This window comes from Panthera pardus, unplaced genomic scaffold, assembly GCF_024362965.1.
Source record: "Panthera pardus isolate Hobbes unplaced genomic scaffold, ASM2436296v1 HiC_scaffold_20, whole genome shotgun sequence".
NCBI lineage: Eukaryota > Metazoa > Chordata > Mammalia > Carnivora > Felidae > Panthera > Panthera pardus.
The window spans coordinates 73,918,254-73,937,594 of NW_026526766.1; the positions used below are offsets into that span (position 1 = coordinate 73,918,254).

General features: G+C 49.2%; 2 protein-coding genes and 1 long non-coding RNA gene across 10 annotated transcripts in view; 2 read left to right on the plus strand and 1 right to left on the minus strand.

The window, feature by feature from the left end:
* COL27A1 (collagen type XXVII alpha 1 chain) overlaps positions 1-5,443 on the plus strand; it is a 141,158-nt gene extending 135,715 nt beyond the window's left edge. For all 7 annotated transcript variants that reach the window (XM_053908216.1, XM_053908214.1, XM_053908215.1 and 4 more), the window contains one exon: positions 3,447-5,443. In XM_053908216.1, coding sequence (XP_053764191.1) covers positions 3,447-3,593 — 147 coding nt within the window. In that variant the 3' untranslated portion in view covers positions 3,594-5,443. The remainder of the gene's footprint in view (positions 1-3,446) is intronic.
* Positions 5,444-5,522: 79 nt separating this feature from the next.
* On the minus strand, positions 5,523-11,290 carry LOC109269932 (uncharacterized). 2 transcript variants are annotated; one of them, XR_002081340.2, is made up of 4 exons: positions 10,450-11,290; positions 9,983-10,091; positions 6,664-6,877; positions 5,523-5,997 (listed from the first exon to the last, which is right to left on the minus strand). It is a non-coding gene; the product is annotated as an uncharacterized LOC109269932 (long non-coding RNA). The 2 variants fall into 2 exon arrangements; XR_002081339.2 differs by having other exon boundaries at positions 9,983-11,290.
* Positions 11,291-15,474: 4,184 nt separating this feature from the next.
* On the plus strand, positions 15,475-18,866 carry LOC109269930 (alpha-1-acid glycoprotein-like). The gene is made up of 6 exons (XM_019454073.2): positions 15,475-15,641; positions 16,043-16,185; positions 16,408-16,478; positions 17,272-17,379; positions 17,518-17,621; positions 18,684-18,866. Exons 1-6 carry the CDS (start codon positions 15,528-15,530, stop codon positions 18,747-18,749), a joined length of 606 nt encoding a protein of 201 aa, XP_019309618.2. The 5' UTR covers positions 15,475-15,527; the 3' UTR covers positions 18,750-18,866.
* Positions 18,867-19,341: the final 475 nt, after the last annotated feature.

The window sequence follows — 19,341 nt, forward strand, 5'->3', positions numbered from 1 at the left end:
GTTTTATTATAACAGTTTTTTTTTTAATTTTTTTTAAACATTTTTATTTATTTTTGAGACAGAGAGAGACAGAGCATGAACAGGGGAGGGTCACAGAGAGAGGGAGACACAGAATCTGAAACAGGCTCCAGGCTCTGAGCCGTCAGCACAGAGCCCAACGCGGGGCTCGAACTCACGGACTGTGAGATCATGACCTGAGCCGAAGTCGGACACTCAACCGACCGAGCCACCCAGGCGCCCCTATAACAGTTTTTAAAAATTCCTTTGATTCACTATCATCTCTGGGAAACTTCTGAGAGAAGATCTGGCTGATAGAAATTTCCCAGGCTGCTAGATGGCTGTACTTACTTGCAAGGCTGCTTGTAGGAGAATGTATTTCTGTTCTTCTCTTTGCCCCCATCCTGACCAGGCTAATTGGTTCTCTTGACACTTTTGGTTATTTTTAAATGTCTAAAACTGGGTGGGTTGTTGGCAGAGAGGGAGTCAGAAAGTTGTCCAGAAATAACTAGTTGCCCAAAATTAAACAAAACTAATAATACACAGTGTTAGTGAGGACGTGGGGAAACCAACACTCTTGCACAAAGCTATTTGGGAAAAAATTGGTAGAGGCTTTTGGGACCCAGCTGGATATATATACAGGAACACCTCAGAGGTATTGTGGGTTCAGTTCTATTCACTACAATAAAGTGAATATTGCAATAAATTAAGTCTAATTAATTTTTTTGGTTTCCCAGCACACACAGAAGTTTTGTTTACATTATACCGCAGCCTATTAAGTATTTAACAGCATCATGTCTTAAAAAACAATGTACATACCTTAATTAAAAAATACTTCACTGATTGGGGTGCCTGGGTGGCTCAGTTGGTTAAGCGTCCAGCTTCGGCTCAGGTCATGATCTCATGTTCGTGGGAACCATGAGCCTGCATTGGGCTCTGTGCTGATAGCTCACAGCCTGGAGCCTACTTCGGATTCTGTGTCTCCCTCTCTTTCGTCCTCTCCCCTACTCACACTCTGTCTCTCTGTCTCTCTCTGTCTCTCTCTGTCTCTGTCTCTCTCAAAAATAAGTAAACATTAAAAAATACTTCACTGATCGGGATGCCTGGATGGCTCAGTCGGTTAAGTGTCTGACTTTGGCTCAGGACATGATCTGACCTGATCATGGGTTCAAGCCCCACATGTGGGGCTCTGTGCTGACAGCTCGGAGCCTGGAGCCTGCTTAAGATTCTGCGTCTCCCTCTCTCTCTGCCCCTCTCCTCCTCGCACTCTGTTTCTCTCCCTCAAAAACATAAACATTAAAAAAAATACTTCACTGCTAAAAAATGCCAGCCATCATCTGAGCTTTCAGTGCATCATAATCACTGCTCACAGATCACCAAAACAAATATAATAGTCATGAAAAAGTTTGAAATGTTGCGAGAATTATGAAAATGTGACCCAGAGATACAAAGTGAGCAAATGCTGTTGGGACAGTGACACTGACACATGTTGCTCGACACAGGGGGTTGCCACTAACCTCTGATTTATAAAACACACATCTGTGAAGATCAGCAAAGCGCAGTGCAATGAAACGATGTTTGCCTGTACAGTAAAACCTTGGTTTGCGAGCATAATTCGTTCCAGAAACATGCTTGTAATCCAAAGCACTTGTATATCAAAGTGAATTTCCCCATCACAGAAACTCAGATGATTCGTTCCACAACCCAAAAATATTCACATAAAAATGATTACAATAGTGCAATAGAATACAAAATAATAAAGAAAATACAAAATATAAAGAAAAATAAAGACATTAACCTGCACTTACCTTTGAAAACCTTGGTGGCTGGTGTGAGGGAGACGAGAGAGGAGGGTTATTGTGTAGGACGACTTTCACTCTAATGGAATCACTGCTGTCTATTGGCTCAGTGGAATCTTTCTCTTTTCCTGCAACTTTAACAAGGAACCTATCCAATGATTCTTGCTTTTGCCTCCTTTTGAGGATTTCGCAGAAATGTGACATTGTATTGTTGTTAAACAGATTCATCGCTCGGGCTGCTATAGCCTTATTCGGGTGGCGCTTTTCTACAAAATTCTTCACTGTTTCCCACATTTTACACATCTCCCTAATCTCATTTTAAGTGAGGGATTCCTCTGCCTTTCTCTCCTCCTCCTCTGCAGACGAGATGCACATGTAGACTTCTTATAAAATCTTGCAGTTTCGGCCACTCACATACCTCGCTCGTATTTCTCGATGACTTATTTCCTTCTTAACTTCCACTGTGATCGTCTCCTTCTTACTGGCTTTCTTTTCAACCTATTTCTGCATGGGGGCCATTGTACATGCTCACACGGATGTTGACTACAGGGCAGTATTAATAAACTCTTGTCATGTACTGTATTTAATGTAACTGGCAATAAGGTAGCAGAGGGAAGGGTCTGTATCCGCAGGCAGCCTGGCCTAGAATGAAGCAAAGCATTCCTAAGCTTACACTTGTATGGAAGAGCAAAGGACTGTCTGTAGGGGCTTTGAAGTGACAAAAAATACACTAATGCCAGTCGTGGGCACCCACTTCAACGTTCTGAAAAATCACTGATTTCTGCCAAACACCCCAGCCTAAGACTCAGCATCCGAATATGGGAAACGATCACCCACAATCCTGCTGGGAGAGAGAGAGAGAGAGAGAGAGAACCATTGGCTCAGTTGTGATCATGTGACATTGGGCATCATGTACTACTTGTATTGCAAGACATCACTCATTTATCAAGTTAAAATGTATTAGAAATGTTTGCTCGTTCTTATGGAACGCTCGCAGAACAAGTTACTCACAATCCAAGGTTTGATTGTATATCCAACATATTTCCAAAGCCTCAGAAACGTATGTATCCTTTGATCCAGCAAATCTACTTCTAGAATCTGTTCTCGGGAAACGAGAAGAACATGCCCAGAAGTTGAGCTCCAATGACATTCCTTATGAGAACAGAAATAATAGATGCAATCTAAATGGACGAATGCAGGGGCACCTGGGTGGCTCAGTTGGTGAAGCGTCCGACTTCAGCTTGGGTCATGATCTCGCAGTTTGTGGGTTTGAGCCCCATGTCGGGCTCTGTGCTGACAGCTCAGAGCTTGGACCCTCCTTCGGATTCTGTGTCTCCCTCTCTCTCTGCCCTTCTCCTGCTCGTTCTCTCTCTCTCTCTCTCTCAAAATTAAAAATAAATATTAAAAAATTTTTTAATAAATAAAAAATTAAAATAAATATTATTTTATTTATTATATTATCAAAATTAAAAATAATTATTAAAAAAATTTTTAATAAATAAAAAAAATTTTTTAATGGGCAAATACAGGTGGTCCCTACAGTGAAATCCCGTGAATCCATTAAAGATGGTGAGAAGAGATGAGAAGTGCATGTGACAGATGGTGGGGACTGTGAGGGTCACACGTGTACCCTTTCCCTTCTCTTCTCAGGTCCAGGATGGCCGCTGGCATCAGACGCTTTTCACCTTCCGGACCCAGGACCCGCAGCAGCTGCCCATCGTCAGCGTGGACAACCTCCCTCCTGCCTCATCAGGGAAGCAGTACCGCCTCGAAGTTGGACCTGCGTGCTTCCTCTGACCTCTGACCTCCTGGCTCCTCTAGGCCTTGAGGGGGAGGGAGGAGGAGGAGGAGGCAAAGGGAGGGTCCTTAGGGGCAGGTGGGCCCAGGAGAGACAGCTCACCTGCCCAAGGATTCCTGGGTAGGGCCCCAGCTGTCGTCTGCCCAGTAAAAGTGGCTGGGGGGTAGCAGGGAACAGTGTATCCTTGGGACCAACTGATCCCAGCTCAGCCCCAAAGACCGACCAAAGAGCCAGCCAGAGCAAGCTGGGCCTGCAACCCGCCTGAGCCCTGCGGCCTGTCTCCCAGCTCTGCCCTCCCCAGCTTCCTGCCCAAAGAGCCCCACGTTCTAGCCAGCTTGAGGGGAGGGGGCATCTCGCCAGCTGGTCCCTGCCAGGGAGCTTTGATGTGCAATATTAGAGAGGAGACATGAAAAAAGGAGAAAAGGAAAGGAAGAAGTATATATATTTTATTTAAACAAACACAGAGAAGGTGCATTACTATTTTTTCACCTGGGAAAGAGGTGAGGGAAGAAGCAGCCAGAGGGTGGGAAGCAGTGGAGGCCGAGAGGGGGCAGCGCGACCCTCGGGCCGGAGGTGCCCACGCTAGCTACCTCCCACTGTGAAATCGCTGGTGCTCGCTGTCTCATAGTGTATGTGATTTTTTTTTAAGGAAAAAAAAAAGCCTATTTAAGATTCTGAAGGTGCTACCATTTTTGCCACAGACTCTGAAGAACCGTTTTGATGTGGGGTATCATGCACATGTGGTGCTCTCCTCCAAATGACAAAGTTTGGGGAATTTGAACATGTTCTGAGTATCACCCTTGTGCTCATCAGGTAATCGACTAAGCAGGGGGAAGGAAAAAGGAAAAAAAAAAAAAAAAAAAAAAAAAAGCAAAGCCGAAGAAAGAAAAAGAAAAAAAAATAAAAAAAGAAAAAAATAAAAAAACCCTACCAGAAACAGAAGCAGAAAGATTCACCTTTTTAATTTATGGATTTCGAAATGTTTGTCCTTCTAAGGCAGGGGGAGGCCTGAGCATGAAGGAATTTGGGCTCAGCCTGGTCACGGTCCTGGAGGGAAGATAGGCTTATCTTGGAAGGTGTGATCTAAGCTGGAGAGTCAGGGGTTGAAGCCTTGACTTTGAAGAAACCAGTTTTAAGAGCGGTGTTGGGTCAGCGCCGGCCTGGAGGGGACATATCAACATGGAACCATCTCACCACACCACATCCTCCCTCCCAGAGCTTGTCCCTGCCAAGATGAGGCCATCACTCTTGCTTTTCCATTGTCATTAAGTCCTCTAGAAACCCCACGTCATTAGCTCCAAGGGTAAATGTGGGCTGAGGAGAAAGACTGACGGCAGGAATCTCGGGGTGCCGCGTGACTGGGGGATAGCCAGTGTAATCTGGGCTGTCCTTTATCAGACAACCAGTCAGCCCAGGTTGGATTTTGAGGTTATTTTAAGTATGGAATTATTTTTATAGAAGGGGAAGTTTTATGTGAACGTCTGTTTGTGTCTTCTTTTTTATTTTCTCTAAAAGTCGTGTCTCTTTGGGAATTGGATTTGATTTTCATTATTTAATACCTCACTCTGGCCCACCTTCCCCACCAGACACTTCCTGTATATGCCTCGCCCTCCCGCCCCAACCCAGACGCTCCCCACGGAAGTGCGTTCTTGTAGCAGCTTGGGCCTCATCTCAGCCCTCGGTTTCCCCACACTGCCAGTCTCCACCTGGCCTCTGTCTCGTTCTTGGGATTTTCTGCTGTCCTTGTTTGTGTCTGTCCACATGTCAGTGTGTTAAAACCCCAGTGGGTTCCGTTTCTCCTTTCTCCCTTCTGGATTTTAAATAAATATTTAAAACTGAGGCAATGGAATGATGCATCTGTGGCTGTGTGCTTCTTTGAACAGCCCCGGGAGGGAGGTTTCCAGCCCAGGGGGGGGGGGAGCGGGGGGGGGGGGGGGAGAAAAGATGCTCAGGGGATGCCCTGTTTATGCTGCTTCCCTCAAAGGAGGGAGGCAGAGAGAGAGAGAGGGAGACGGCATGGAGTCAGCACGGGGGTGAGTACTGAAAGGGGGGTGGTCGGGGTCCCATGGCGTATTCCTTCCCTAGGGTTGCTGTAACAGCATCGCAAACCTGGAGGCTTAGGACAGCAGAAATGCATTCTCTCCCAGCTCTGCAGCCTGGAAGTCTGAAATCCAAGTGGTGCCAGCGCCCCCCATCCCCCACGCTTCTAGGAGAGGTTCCTTACCCTGATCAGCTTCCGGTGGCCCCAGGCATTCCTCCGCTTCCGGCTGGAGCACCGTGGTCTCTGCCTCTTTAGTCACGTGGCATTCTTTCTCCCGTGTGTCTCCGCACATCTTTTTATAAGGACACCAGTCATAGTGGATGAGGGTCCACATGAATGAGCTCATCTTCAGTTGATTACGTCTGCAAAAGACCCTATTTCCAGGTAAGGCCACATTCACAGGTAATAAGGGGAGGACTTCAGCATATCTTTTTGGGGGACACAATTCAACCCATGACACGGAGGGGGTATATTGAGGTTACCATGAACAATTGCTTTTTTTTTTTTTTTTTTTTTTACCATAGTAACATACACATAAGACTTAGCATTCGTGACATTTAGTACATTCACAGTGCTGTGAAACGATCACCACTATCTAGTTCCAGAACATTCTCATCACCCTAAAAGGAAACTCCATACTTATGAAGCAGTCATTCCCCATTCCCCTCTGCCCAAGCCCCTGGAAAACCACCCATCTGCTTTTTGACTTTGCCTGCTGTGGATAATTCATACAAATGGAATCGTATTTCATATAAACAGAAAATGTTTGGAAGATGGGAAAGGTCAGTCTCGTTAATGTCCCTTTCCTCCCATAGAAAGCTGGCCCTTTTTTTTTTTAATGTTTATTATTTGTTTTTTAAGAGAGAGAGACAGAGTGTGAGCAGGGGAGGGGCAGAGAGAGAGGGAGACACGAAATCCAAAGCAGGCTCCAGGCTCTGAGCTGTTGGCACGTGGGGCTCTAATCCACGAACCTGAGCCGAAGTCGGACACTTAACCGACTGAGCCACCCAGGTGCCCCCAAAGCTCACCTTCTGTGATTGACTTCTTTCATGTATCATGATTTCAAGGTTCCCCCTTGTGGTATATGTTTCCATACAGTACTTCATTCTTTTTTATGACTCACTCATATTCTACTGTATGGGTATACCGCATTTTTGTTCTCTGCTCATCCTCTGATGGACATCTGGGTCGTTTCCGTCTTTCGGCCCTTGCGGACAGTGCTTCAATACGAGCATTTCTTACCTATACTCGAGAGAGGACACAATATCACCTGTCTTGGAGGAAGTGAGTGAGAATCTGAGAGATGGCTGGTTTCAGCAAGCGAATAGACAGGACCACCGAGATAAATTTGAATGTCAGGTAAACAGCAGTTATTTTTTTTGATATTATTTAAGTTTATTTATTTATTTATTTATTTATTTTGAGGGAGATAGAGACAGTGTGAGCAGAGGAAGGGCAGACAGGAGGAGGAGGGTGAGAATTCCAGCCAGAATCCCAGAGAATCTCTGCCAGTGCAGAGAGCCAGACACGGGGCTCGAACTCACAAAACCAAGAGATCATGATCTGAGCTGAAACTAAGAGTTGGACCTTCAAGCGACTGGGCCACCCAGGCGCCCCAACAATAGTTTTTGTTTGTTTTGTTTTGTTTTTAGCATAAGTATGCTCCCATTCGATATCTGAGACACATTAGGACATAGTTATACCCCGCCAGACCTGGAACCTGTAACTCCTGACCTCTGGTTCAGAGTTCTTCCTTTCTTGGCTTGCTCCTCCCACCCTGGGAGCTTGAATGAATCAAACCTTTTCCGCCCTTCTCACCCAGGAGAAAGAACAAATCACAAGCAGTTGGATTCATATTCGGAATTTTATGTTTTAAAACCGTGCTGTAAGTTTCCAGGTCATCAGGGTCTCTCCCCCCACCCATCCCCCACCCCCAGACAGGGAGCACCAGGTGCTGCTGCTTTGCCGTGGCTCCAAAAATCCCATCCATAGAGCCCAGGATTCATTGTCTAGAAGGGCTTAGAGATCCCCACATCCCAGATACACCCCGTCGTCTTAAATACAAGGTAACTACAGCCAGCGAAGTGCCCGAGGTCACCTGCCAAGGCCAAGGCAAAGCTTTGATTCAAACCCAAGGCAACTGACAAGTGGGGGTAGGGGGGAGCTCAGCATGGCCCCTTGGGATTAGCAGAACCAGCAGCAGTTGGGAATTGGTTACAAAGGCAGATTTTCAGCCCAGATCCCACACTACTGAATCACAAACTCCCAGGGTGGGGCCCAGCGATCTGTGTCTTAAATAAGCCTCCCTGAAATACGAATCCAATACCACATTGAGATTTCACCTCACACCGGTCAGAGTGGCTAAAATTAACAACTCGGGCGACAACAGGTGCTGGCGAGGATGCAGAGAAAGGGGAACTCTCTTGCACTGTTGGGAATGCAAACTGGTGCAGCCACCCTGGAAAACAGTGTGGAGGCTCCTTAAAAAATTAAAAATAGAATTACCCTACGACCCAGCCGTAGCCCTACTAGGAATTCCTCCAAAGGATACAGGAGTGTTGATTTATAGGGGCACATGTACCCCAATATTTATAGCAGTGCTATCAACAATAGCCAAATTATGGAAAGAGCCTAAATGTCCATAAACTGATGAATGGATAAAGACGATGTGGTTTAGGGGAGCTCCTGGGTAGCTCAGTCGGTTAAGTGTCCGACTTCGGCTCAGGTCATGATCTCACAGCTTGTGGGTCTGAGCCCTGCATCGGGCTCTGTGCTGACAGCTCAGAGCCTGGAGCCTGCTTCAGATTTTGTGTCTCCCTCTCTCTCTTTCTGCCCCTCCCCTGCTCACACTGTTTCTCTCTCTGTCTCAAAAGTAAATAAAAAAATTTTTTAAAAAGATGTGGTTTATATATACAATGGAATGCTACTTGGCGATGAAAAAGAATGAAATCTTGCCATTTGCAACAACTTGGATGATACGGGAGGGCATTATGCAAAGTGAAATAAGCCAGTCAGAGAAAGGTATCATATGATTTCACTCATATGTGGAATTTGGGAAACTTAACAGATGATCATAGTAGAAGGGAAGGAAAAAAAAAGTTACAAACAGAGAGGGAAGCAAACCATAAGAGACTCTTAAATACAGAGAACAAACTGAGGGTTGATGGGGGAGGGTTGGGGGTGGGGAAAATGGGTGATGGGCATTGAGGAGGGCACCTGTTGGGATGGGCAATGGGTATTGTAGGTAAGTGATGAATCACAGGCATCTACTCCTGAAGCCAAGACTACACTGTGTACATTCTATGTTAGCTAATGTGACAATCAATTATTAATAAATAAATAAAAACAAACAAACAAGTCTCCCTGGAGATTCTAGCGTGTGCTCAAGAATTGAGATCCCACACTATTTCCTGAATCTAGAAAACAGTTTTCCAAAACTAGGAAACACCAAACAAACAAACTTGGAAATAAGATAAGAATATTCTTTTCGTTTCTCTGACCGAAAATTAATCAAGGATGAAACAGAAAGGCCTTCTTCTTGAATCATTTCCTAAGGTCCACCATATATTGTCACCCCAGAGAGTTTGCCCAGCTGTTGAAGCAGGCTTCCGGTCCTGCAGATGGAAAAGTTCAGTCACGCTAATGTGTGTCAACCCCACAGGAAGCTCTGCAAGGCCAGGGGCTGGGTCTTGTCCTCTGCCGTGGCCACAGAGTGCAGCGTGCAGGAGGTGCTCAAACTTGTTCAACAAGGCTCGCTGGAACATTTCCTTGACATGCGTGTCTCAGCATGCGCCTTCCCTGGGTCAAGCCGTATGCGGGCACTGCAGTTACAGAGACAGTCCTGGCAGGGCGCCTGGTGGGGGGGGCTCTGGGTCTGGTGGAGGCAGCTGGAGGTGTTGGACCTTGGGTGCAGGGAGCAAGAGGCCAGGCTGGGGTGGGCGGTGTTTGGGGAGGGCGTGGCTGATGCAATCCCAGCACAGGGAGGCTTGTCAGGAGGTCACGCTCTGTATTAATCAGGGTTTCTAGAGAAACAGAACCAGTAGGATGTGTGTGTGTGTGTGTGTGTGTGTGTGAAGAGATGTTTTAAAATTTATTTAGAGAGAGAGAGTATGTGTGTGAGTGGGGAAGGGAAGGGAGGGGAGAGAGAGAGAGAGAGAGAGGTGGGGTAGGGGGGAGGTGGTGGGAGAGAACCTCAAGCAGGCTCCATGCTAATCATGGAACCCGACTCGAGGCTTGATCCCATGACCTTAGGATCATGACCTGAGCCAAACTCAAGAGCCAGACGCTCAACCGACTGAGCCATCCAGACACCCCTGTAAAGAGATTTATCATTAGGAATCGGCTCACATGATTATGATCGTTGGCAAGTCCCAGGATCTGCAGAGTGAGTTGGCCAATTCAAGACCCAGGAGAGCTGATGGTGTCCTTCTAGTGTAAAGTCTGGCAGGCTGGAAAGCTGGGAAGAAACAATGTTTCAGTTCATGTCCAAAGGCTGCAAAAGACTGACGTCCATCTCCACCAGTCAGGCTCTTACGCAGACTCTTAATTCTATTGAGGCCTTCAACAGATTAGATGAGGCCCACCCACACTTGGGGGGGGGGGTGGCAATCTGCTTTACTCTGACTACACATTCAAATGGTAATCTCATCTAAAAACACCCTCACAGATACACCCAGAATATTTGACTAAATATCTAGGTACCGCATGGCCCAGTTAACTTGACACATAAAACTAACCATCCAAGCTGATGCTGATAGAGGTTGAACAAAGGTTTGCCAGGTGACAAAAGGCACTGGGAGGAGAGGGTACAGCACCTGCCAAGGCTTGGAAGTAAAGGCCACACTGCATATTTGGGGATGCTATAGCATAGGCTGTGGGAGTCCCAGGGAGTAGGACAAGCCACAGGTTGCACAGGAGAGCAGGGTTTGGGCTGGTGGCCAAGGTGGGTTTGAGCTGTACTGGGGCACTATGGAGCGTCCAGGAGGCAGCCAGCTGAGCCAGGGGACAGGAAAGTGCTCCGTGCCACAGTCAGAGCTCCAGAGGCATCAGCAGGATCTGCATGGTTTTGGAGATGCGGAGGGGATGAGAGAGTCAGGAGGAAGGGCCAGAGGGAAGAGAAGAAGGGCTATGTTAAAGCTGTGACATTCACAACTCCCAGCCTGTACTCCCAGGAAGGCCTCTGTGACCTGGCCAGCGAGGCCTCCGAAGCTGGGCCAGCTCCTTCCTGGCAGGGGCAGGTAGGAGATTGTTGGGGACCACAAGGCAGCTCTTCTGGGGCTGGAAACACCTATAGTTCCCAGTCTCCCATTACACAACCGAGTGTCAGGAAACAGCCAGAGTGGACTTCCCAGGTGGGGCCAATCCTGTGTTTGCTCTGTCCACAATGAATCAAGCCCCAGCCGTGGACAGTCACATGCCATCAATGCCCAGCTGCCCTGTGCTGGGAAAAGGAGGAAAAGACGAGCAAGAAGGGAAGAGGCAGGCAGGTGGATTCCAGTCCCAGCTTCCTGACTGGGCCATGGCCTTGGACTGGTCATGCTTTCTCTCTGGGCCTCAGTTTCTCCCTCTGCAAAATGGGGGTGATATGCCCTTCCCTGCTTGCTAGCCACACACAGAGCTATCGCTCTGCAATAAGTAGGGCAGATCGTATGAAACTGAATGATATTCAACTGCTCTATAAAGTGCGGTTGCATATGGTTCAACCCAATAAAAGCACCTTTCAAAATAAGAGTGGCTGTGTTTTCTGGCACACTGACCGTGAGCGGGAGCCCTGTTGAGAGTGATATGTTTTCATCTCATGCACAGCTCTCGTGAGACACGTGTTACTCCTCTGGTTCTTCAGATGAGGAAAGCCAAGTCCAAAGAGGTTACATAAATTGTCCAAGACGACAGAACAGGATCTGAACTTGAGCAAATCTTTTTGAGTGTTTCCTCAGCCCAAACACAAAGTTCCTAATTAGGATCATTTGCTCTGCCAGTGTATTCTTCGTGGCCGTTCACGTAGAAGCTCACAGATTAGTCATCAGGCACAGAGCTCAGCCCTGGCCTCAAGGGAGAGACAAGTATAAAGTGGCTTTCTTGGAACCGAATCGTTTACAGTGGGTGCGTTTCCCCGATCATCTAAACCTCACCGTTCACCTGACCTCTCTGAGCCATTTGCTTCCTTACCCATCCAATGGGGAAAGTATCTATTCTCTTGAACCTACTATCTACATATTTCTGCATTTTGATGTCTTTAGAAGTGGGATGTATCCCAAAATCCCAGAAGTATTCCTTTTTTCTTTTCTTTTTTAGATTTTATTTTAGAGAGGGAAAGAGAGAGCAAATGGGGGAAAGGAGCAGGGGGAGAGGGAGAGAGAATGTTAACCAGGCTCTACGCCCAGCACGGAGACTGACAAGGGGCTCAATCCCATGACCCTCTATCATGACCTGAGTCAAAATCCAGAGTCGGACTCTTAACCAACGGAGCCACCCAGGCGCCCCCTGGAGGTACTTCTGGAATGCAAGAATCTGTCTTTTCTCCTTACCCCAGCTTGTCATTACACTGATGATAGTGGTGTTATGACTGGCCGACTCTTAGAAGCAAGTTTGTTTCTTATAACAAGCATTTCACAACTGCACGCTGATTTAATCCTCTTAACAACCTGATAAAGTAGCAACCATCAGTATCCACATTTTACAGATGGGGAAATTGAGGCACAGAGAAGTTAAGTAACTGGCCCAAGGTCACGCAGCTAGCAAGCAGTCAAGCCAGGACAAATATTTCCTCACCATCCTGCGTGGCCCCAATTGCTTATCTATTTCCTGCCAAACTTGCCAAACTTCTCCTGACAAGATACCCGGGCCAGATGGAGGGGCAGGGTAGGGAGGGCTGTCCAGACCCTCCATCCAGAGAGGTCCTAATCCATCCTTGACATGGAAGAAGATGGAGAAAAGTGTACTGTGTCAGGGGGAGAGCTGGGTGTGCTCGAAGGAACCACTTGGAAAGTAACGCCTCCTGGGAGAGAGCGAGACGGACCTCCAAAGGGCACCTGGGCGACAGTGAAGACCGCTCACTCCCGAGGAGCAGCACCCCATTTGCTCACCGTTAGAGAAGCTTTCATCTCTCCCTATGCTACTCACAAAACATCTGGCCACCCAACGCGATCCAAGGATAGGGCACAAGAGGGAAGAACTGTTCCCCTGGGGTCTGAACAGCGTTGGTCGTTCAGGGATGTTTAGGGCTGTGGGTCATTCTGTGCCGGAACCAGGCACCAGATCCCGCTGGACAGAGGTGCTTCTGTGTTATTTAATGAACCGTACGTGTGTGCACGCGCCTGTGTGTATGCGTGTGATATGGGAGATCCTCTAAAGCTCTGGGGTGTGGGCAGAAGCCCCAAGGGTCCGGGGTAATGGTAGTGCTGTCCCCATAGAACACCCAGCTTCTCTTTGACATAAGCAGTGTGTCAAATCTGTCCCCAGTCCCACTGCAGCAGCCTCTGACTGCTCTCCCAAGGTGGTGCCCTCCCCTCCCCCTCCCCACCTTCCCCACTGCAGACAGAGGGCTCTTTCTAAAGAGCAAATCTGACTATTCGTCTCCCACCCTACTTAAAACCTTTCTATTTCATCCAGCACCTGCAGAGCCCTTTGCGAACTCCCCAGCCTGGCTTCTGTGCCCTGCACACTCGGTTCCCGCCGACCCTCTCCAGCATCGGCCCCGTCACTCCCGTGCTGTCTCATAGGGGCCCTCCAGGTCCTTTATGCGCCCCGTGTCCTGTCACCTCCACTCTTCCTTGCCAACAAGCTCCAATCCTTTTCTCAAGGCTCAGATTAGAGCAATGCAAATTCAGAACACTAAGTGAGCTGGCAAGCAAAGAAAGAAAAGAGGGATTTTCACTTCTGACGAGGATGTGGAGAAAGGGACTCATCTGGGCATCGCCAAATTGGCACCGTATTAAACAGCGTTAGTGTTTTTTGTCTTCTCTGTTTGGGAAGAGAGTTGTTTTTTTTTTTTTTAAATCAACTTAATTGAGGTATAATTGGCGTACAATAAAATGCACACATTTTAGGTTTACAGTTCAATGAGTTTTCACAAACGTACATTATGTGTGTAACCACCCCTGCAGTGGAAATTTGGAACAATGCCACCTACTTCAGAAAGTGCTGAACCTTACAACCTTTGGCAGTCAGACTCCCCTCCTTGCCCTAGGCAACCGCTGATCCGATTTCTACCATTATAGATTAGTTTTGGCTATTCTAGAACTTTCTACAAATGGAAACTATACAGTGTGTGCTTTCTTTTTTTTTTATTTTTATTTTTTTTAACGTTTATTTATTTTTGAGACAGAGAGAGACAGAGCATGAACGGGGGAGGGGCAGAGAGAGAGGGAGACACAGAATCGGAAGCAGGCTCCAGGCTCTGAGCCATCAGTCCAGAGCCCGATGCGGGGCTCGAACTCGCGGACCGTGAGATCGTGACCTGAGCTGAAGTCGGACGCTTAACCGACTGAGCCACCCAGGTGCCCCTACAGTGTGTGCTTTCTTAAGTCTGGCTCCTTTTGCTCAGCGTACTGTTTTTGAGATTCATTCACGTTGTCTTACAAATCGGAAGTTCATTTGTTTTTATCGGGAAGTAATGTTCCATTTACGAAAATGCCACAATGTGTTTCTCCATTTTCCCGATGACGGGTATTTGAACTGTTTCTAGTTTTTCGCTGTTTTGAATTACACTGTGAGTTTGTACGTGACACATTTTTCTTTCTCTTGAACGGTATGGTAATTTTAGAAAGCGATTTGGCCGTTTCTGACACTTAGGAGAGGAAACATCACAATGTGAAATGCTATGGGCAATTATGTCTCAATAAAGCTGGAAAAATAAAACAAAATGCCATAGATATAAAGGGAGGACATCATTAAGTATGTTGGAATCTAGGAAGCGAACGAAAGGGGATGCATCCACTAAAATTATGACCGCGGACTGCACCAAAACATGAAAAATGACTCAAAATACATGAAATGGACAAGAACATAGAATTGTAAGCACGACATAATAAAACTTTTTGAACGCGTTTATTCTTAGGGATACCAATCTGACCTTGTCAGGTAAAAATGCAAGCAGGCAATGGAAGCTCTCATTCTGCAACGGTGACCACTGGCCAGGGTTGGGGACCAACTGGTGAAAAGAGAGGCCCACCCCCCTGCTCACATAGCCGGGGGTGGGGACCACATGGACATAATTTCTCGTTCCAGATTTTGGGAGAGAGTTCAGATAATACCACATTTACTGGAAATAGGCAATATAACTTAGACGCCTCCTTCTTTTGGAAACATCCCTTCTTTCCTCCAAGATTCAGCTGCCCCCCACCCCACCGGACTTGTGCTGGTCCACAGCTGTTACCACAATCAGTTGGGATAGAATCCATGTTTTGCCCTCTCCCCAACCCTTGACCCTCCCCCATCCCATTCCCCACCCCCACCCCACCTAGCCTGGGAACTCTCTAAGCTGCCACCTGCGTTTGATTTACGGTTAGGTCTTGCTCAAGTCTGAATGCTCAGTGGGACACGAATTGGGTAAAAACATAAGAGCTTTTAAAACAAAACAAAACAAAACACCCAAAAACATAAGCGCTTGCTTAGAGGCCCCTCTATTGAAATCTACCCATGTTTGACAATACCCCTCCAGCCCACACCCCCCTTGGCTTTGAACAGCCGGTCTAAGTTAGACCCAGGCTTGCAGGCTTTAGCCACTGCCGGTTTTGGGGGAAGGAGGGAAAGGTTTGTGCCAGGCATTTCGCAAGCAGTCACCTGATGTGTCACCAGGGGGCTCCAGGACTCCACCCACAGCTCGTTATAAAGGTCACTGTACCCTACAGCCACCAGTTCTGCCTGACTCCAGGTGCCTCTCCCTCCAGGCATGGTGCTGTCCTGGGCCCTTGCTGTCCTGAGCCTCCTTCCTCTGCTGGAAGCGCAGAGCCCAGAGTGTGCCAACCTCACAGCGGCACCTATCACCAACGCCACCCTGGACCAGGTGCATGCCCGGGGCCCCTGAGTGCTGTGGGCAGCTGCCTCCTTCTCTGGGCTTCCCTTTCTCCTGCTGGCTTGCGGTCAACCCCCTTCCCCACCTCTGCATTCTTCTCCCCCCGGGTCCTGGGGTGGCATTCTGACCAGCCTCTGGGGGCATTCTTCTGCTTCCAAACCCAGAAGTCTCATTGCAAGGCCCCTCAGAGGGAGCCTCCTGTACTGCACGAGGGGCCACCCAGCGGCTGGGGGAGGTGCCTGACCCTCAGAGTGACCTCCTGCATGCCCGCTCCTCGCCTGGGGCCCCAGGCTCCCCGTGTGCAAAATGGAGGGATAAATCTGCCCGGCTGACTGGCAGGGATTCTGCCCTCGGCCTCCATCATCAGCTCCTGGCTTCTCTCTCCAACCCAGCTCTCCGGCAAGTGGTTTTACATCGCCTCGGCCTTCCGCTACCCAGAGTTCAACGAGTCGTCTAGAACGATCCAAGCGGCCTTCTTTTACTTTGACATCAACTACACAGAGGACAAAATACTGGTCAGAGATTACCTAACCATGTGAGACCCCCCTCCCCACATGCTAGCCCCAAGCTTCTGCTCCTAGCTGCTGGGTAACCTTGATCAAGTCCCTCCCTCTTCCTGACCTCAGCCTTCTCATCCATGGAATGGGGAGAGTGGACTCTAATCACCACCGACTCTTGCCCCTCGATGATGGTGGTCAGTGATTGTCCACTTCTCCTTGACGGTCTTCCTGTTTTTCTCCCCCCTTCTGTCTGTTAGAGGGAACCAGTGCGTCTATAACTCCAGCTACCTGAATGTCCAGCGGGAGAATGGGAGTCTGTCTAAACACGGTGAGATCCAGCCCACACGTGGGAGCCTGGGGACAGCTGGGTGGGCCAGCCAAAAGAGGAGGTGCTGGGGCTAAGGCCCTGGAGGCTGGAGGCACAGAGAACACAGGACAGGCCCATTTCTTCCATCTCCGAGGTCCTGGTGTCTGCACACTGCAATACTCAGGAATAACTGCCAACATATGTGAGCTCTTACTTATGTGCCAGGCACTGCTGGAAGTGCCTTACATGAATTGACCCCCTGAATACTCACGAACAACCTTAGGAGGACATTACAGCGATCAGATGAGGAAACAGAGAAACAGAGATGTCAAGCAGTTGCCCTGGAGTCACACAGCCTGTAATTAGAACTAGGACTCAAACCCAAGTCTGGCTGTGGTCCTGCCTCTCTCCAACCACCTTTTCTCCTCTAGGATCTGAGGGTGGCAGTGTTTGTCGGGCACGCAGTGAGTTCACTCATATCCCCGCTGTCACCCCAGAGAGAGCACATAGTAGGAATCTACAAATGCCAATGGAATTAAGCCAACAGCACTCAGCAGCCCTGAGGCTCCTGTCTGGGCCTTATTTTCCTCATCTGGAAAATGGGGAGAAAGGCCCTGACAGTCACAGCCCGTGTGAGGCTGTGATTCCACATAGTAGCACAGGGCCCGGCACACAATGGGACTAGGGATGTGTGACCCAGGTGAACCCCTGGCCTTCACTCATTGCTGTGTGGCCATGGGCATGCCCAGGGCTCCTTGCCCACCATTGGGGACCACTGTGCTGTGTGGTCTCACCCAGTGGTTTTCCCCTCCAGAGTTCGGCAAAGAAAAATTTGGCTACCTCCTGCTCACCAAGGATCCCACGACCTTCATGCTTGCCTTCTTCCCGAAAGACGAGCAGAACATGGGACTGTCCTTCTACAGTAGGCATCCCTCAAACTTCTTCTACCTCGCCCAGGACCCCTTCCCCTGCGGCCGGGCCCCCAGCTCCCCCACCCTCCCTGGCTTCCCAGCTAGGACCCCAGCATGCTCACCCAACGTCCCCTCGCTCCCTCCTGCAGCTGACAAGCCACAAGCGACCCAGGAGCAAATGAGAGAGTTCCACGAAGCCATCATGTGCATGGGCATGCAGAAGTCAGAAATCGTGTACTCCGATGAGAAACAGGTGAAGGCAGGGAGGACTGGGCTGAGCCCACCCTCAGGGTGACTCTGCCATGGGCAGCCCCAGAGGCCCAGGGTGGCGAGCTGCCGGCCCAGGCTGTGCAGTGAGATAGGACATCCTACTTTTAAGCACCTGCCTCACTGCAGGGACAGCGGAGTTTCCTGCAAGCCCACGGGATGAGGAACCAGGAAGGAAAAGTCACTGTGAAACAGGAAGGGCATCCAGAGCGGGGCGGGGGGGGGGGGGGGGTGGCTTGGAAAGGAGGGGAACAGCAGACACAAGTGTGGCCATGGGAACGTGACAAAGAAACACACAAGGGTAATGATCGTTGACAACTACCGGCCACACCCCAGACTTCAAATACCTGTGGCTGGGGAGTGGGTATTGTGGTTTTCAGCACCACCCAAATGGCCCCAAGCCCAGGACTACCATCCTGACTTTTGCTGTAACTGACAAGTACGTATAAAATCATCTTAATGCTTTCCATTCGACCTGTGCCCAATGAGAGGCTTTACATGGTCTTGCCCTGGGCAGTAACATCTGAAATCACAGAGCTGATGAGCTGGTGACACTTTTGCGGGGGGGGGGGATATACATGAAATACTTTCAGGATTATTGAAATAAAAATGTCTCTGCTGCCTGAGGTCATCCCTCGTGACCACCCCTAGACCACCTCCCCTCCCTGCTCCGGGGAGCTGCGGGAAAGGACTGGGCTCGCAGCCCTGCTCCCCGCTTCCCCCCACCCCCCCGCCCCATCTGCTGGCTGGGGACCTTGGACAGGCCACACGGCCATCCTGAACCTCGCTTACATCACCTACCCAACGGTTGTGAGGAATCCAGATCAACATAAAGGCTCGGCAAGTCCTCAGTAAATGGCAGTTGTTCTAAGGGCTCGAGCCCCCCTTCTGAGGTGAAGCTGAGCCTCAGAGAGGAAAAATGCCTTGCCCAAGGTCACCCAGCTAGGCAGCAGGGTCTAAGCTGGGGCCACGGTCTGGAGCTCATTCCACCCTTCCCCTGGCAAGAGCCCTGCCCTGCCCCTATCACTGCGCTCCTTCTGTCTTCCAGGATGTGTGTGGGCCATTGGAGAAAGAGCACCAGGAAGAAAAGCAGAAGGAAAACGAGGGGTCCTAGGAGGACACAGCTTGGGTTAGGAGCTTGGGGACTCTGGGACCCATCCTCAGCCCTATGCCCACCCTTTGTACCTCCGGTCTTTGTCTCAGTGGTATCAATAAAGCTTCTGCATTGGAAGCAGGCAGGGTGTCATTCGCTCATTCATTCATTTGGTCACTCATTCACACACGTTGAAGCCTGCCCTGGGCTGAGCCCCGGCTGATCACTGGGTAAGCCCCTGTCCCTCTACTCAGAAGAGCCCCTGCTGTAACACCCGGCACAGGTTGGACGATGACAGGCACCAAATGCTGTGGGAGCCCAACATGGGGGAGGTGCCTCCTGCAGTGGAAATCTGGGAAGGCTTCCTGGAAGGGGCATCCGAACCAGTCTAGAAAGATTTACGAACAGCAGCTTGTAACACCTGTTGTTCCAGCTATAAGCCAAGGATCTGAGAGGGCGAGTCTGAGAAACATCGAAGCAGGAGGCCCTGGTAGCTCAGGTGAATGGGGGCGGTGAGGACTCTGGCGTGTGGTACCGAGCACAAAGGACCTCACCTTAGACGTTACCCTGGCCATCTGGGGAGGCGAGTTGGGAGGGGCCCGACTGGAGGCAG

What these genes read in the sequence shown, in the direction of transcription:
- LOC109269930 (XM_019454073.2), top strand. Translation starts at nt 15,528, where the DNA reads ATGGTGCTGTCCTGGGCCCTTGCTGTCCTGAGCCTCCTTCCTCTGCTG. An exon ending in CATGGGACTGTCCTTCTACA is followed by an intron (nt 17,380 to 17,517) that starts GTAGGCATCCCT and finishes TCCCTCCTGCAG; the next exon opens with CTGACAAGCCACAAGCGACC. An exon ending in TGTACTCCGATGAGAAACAG is followed by an intron (nt 17,622 to 18,683) that starts GTGAAGGCAGGG and finishes TCTGTCTTCCAG; the next exon opens with GATGTGTGTGGGCCATTGGA.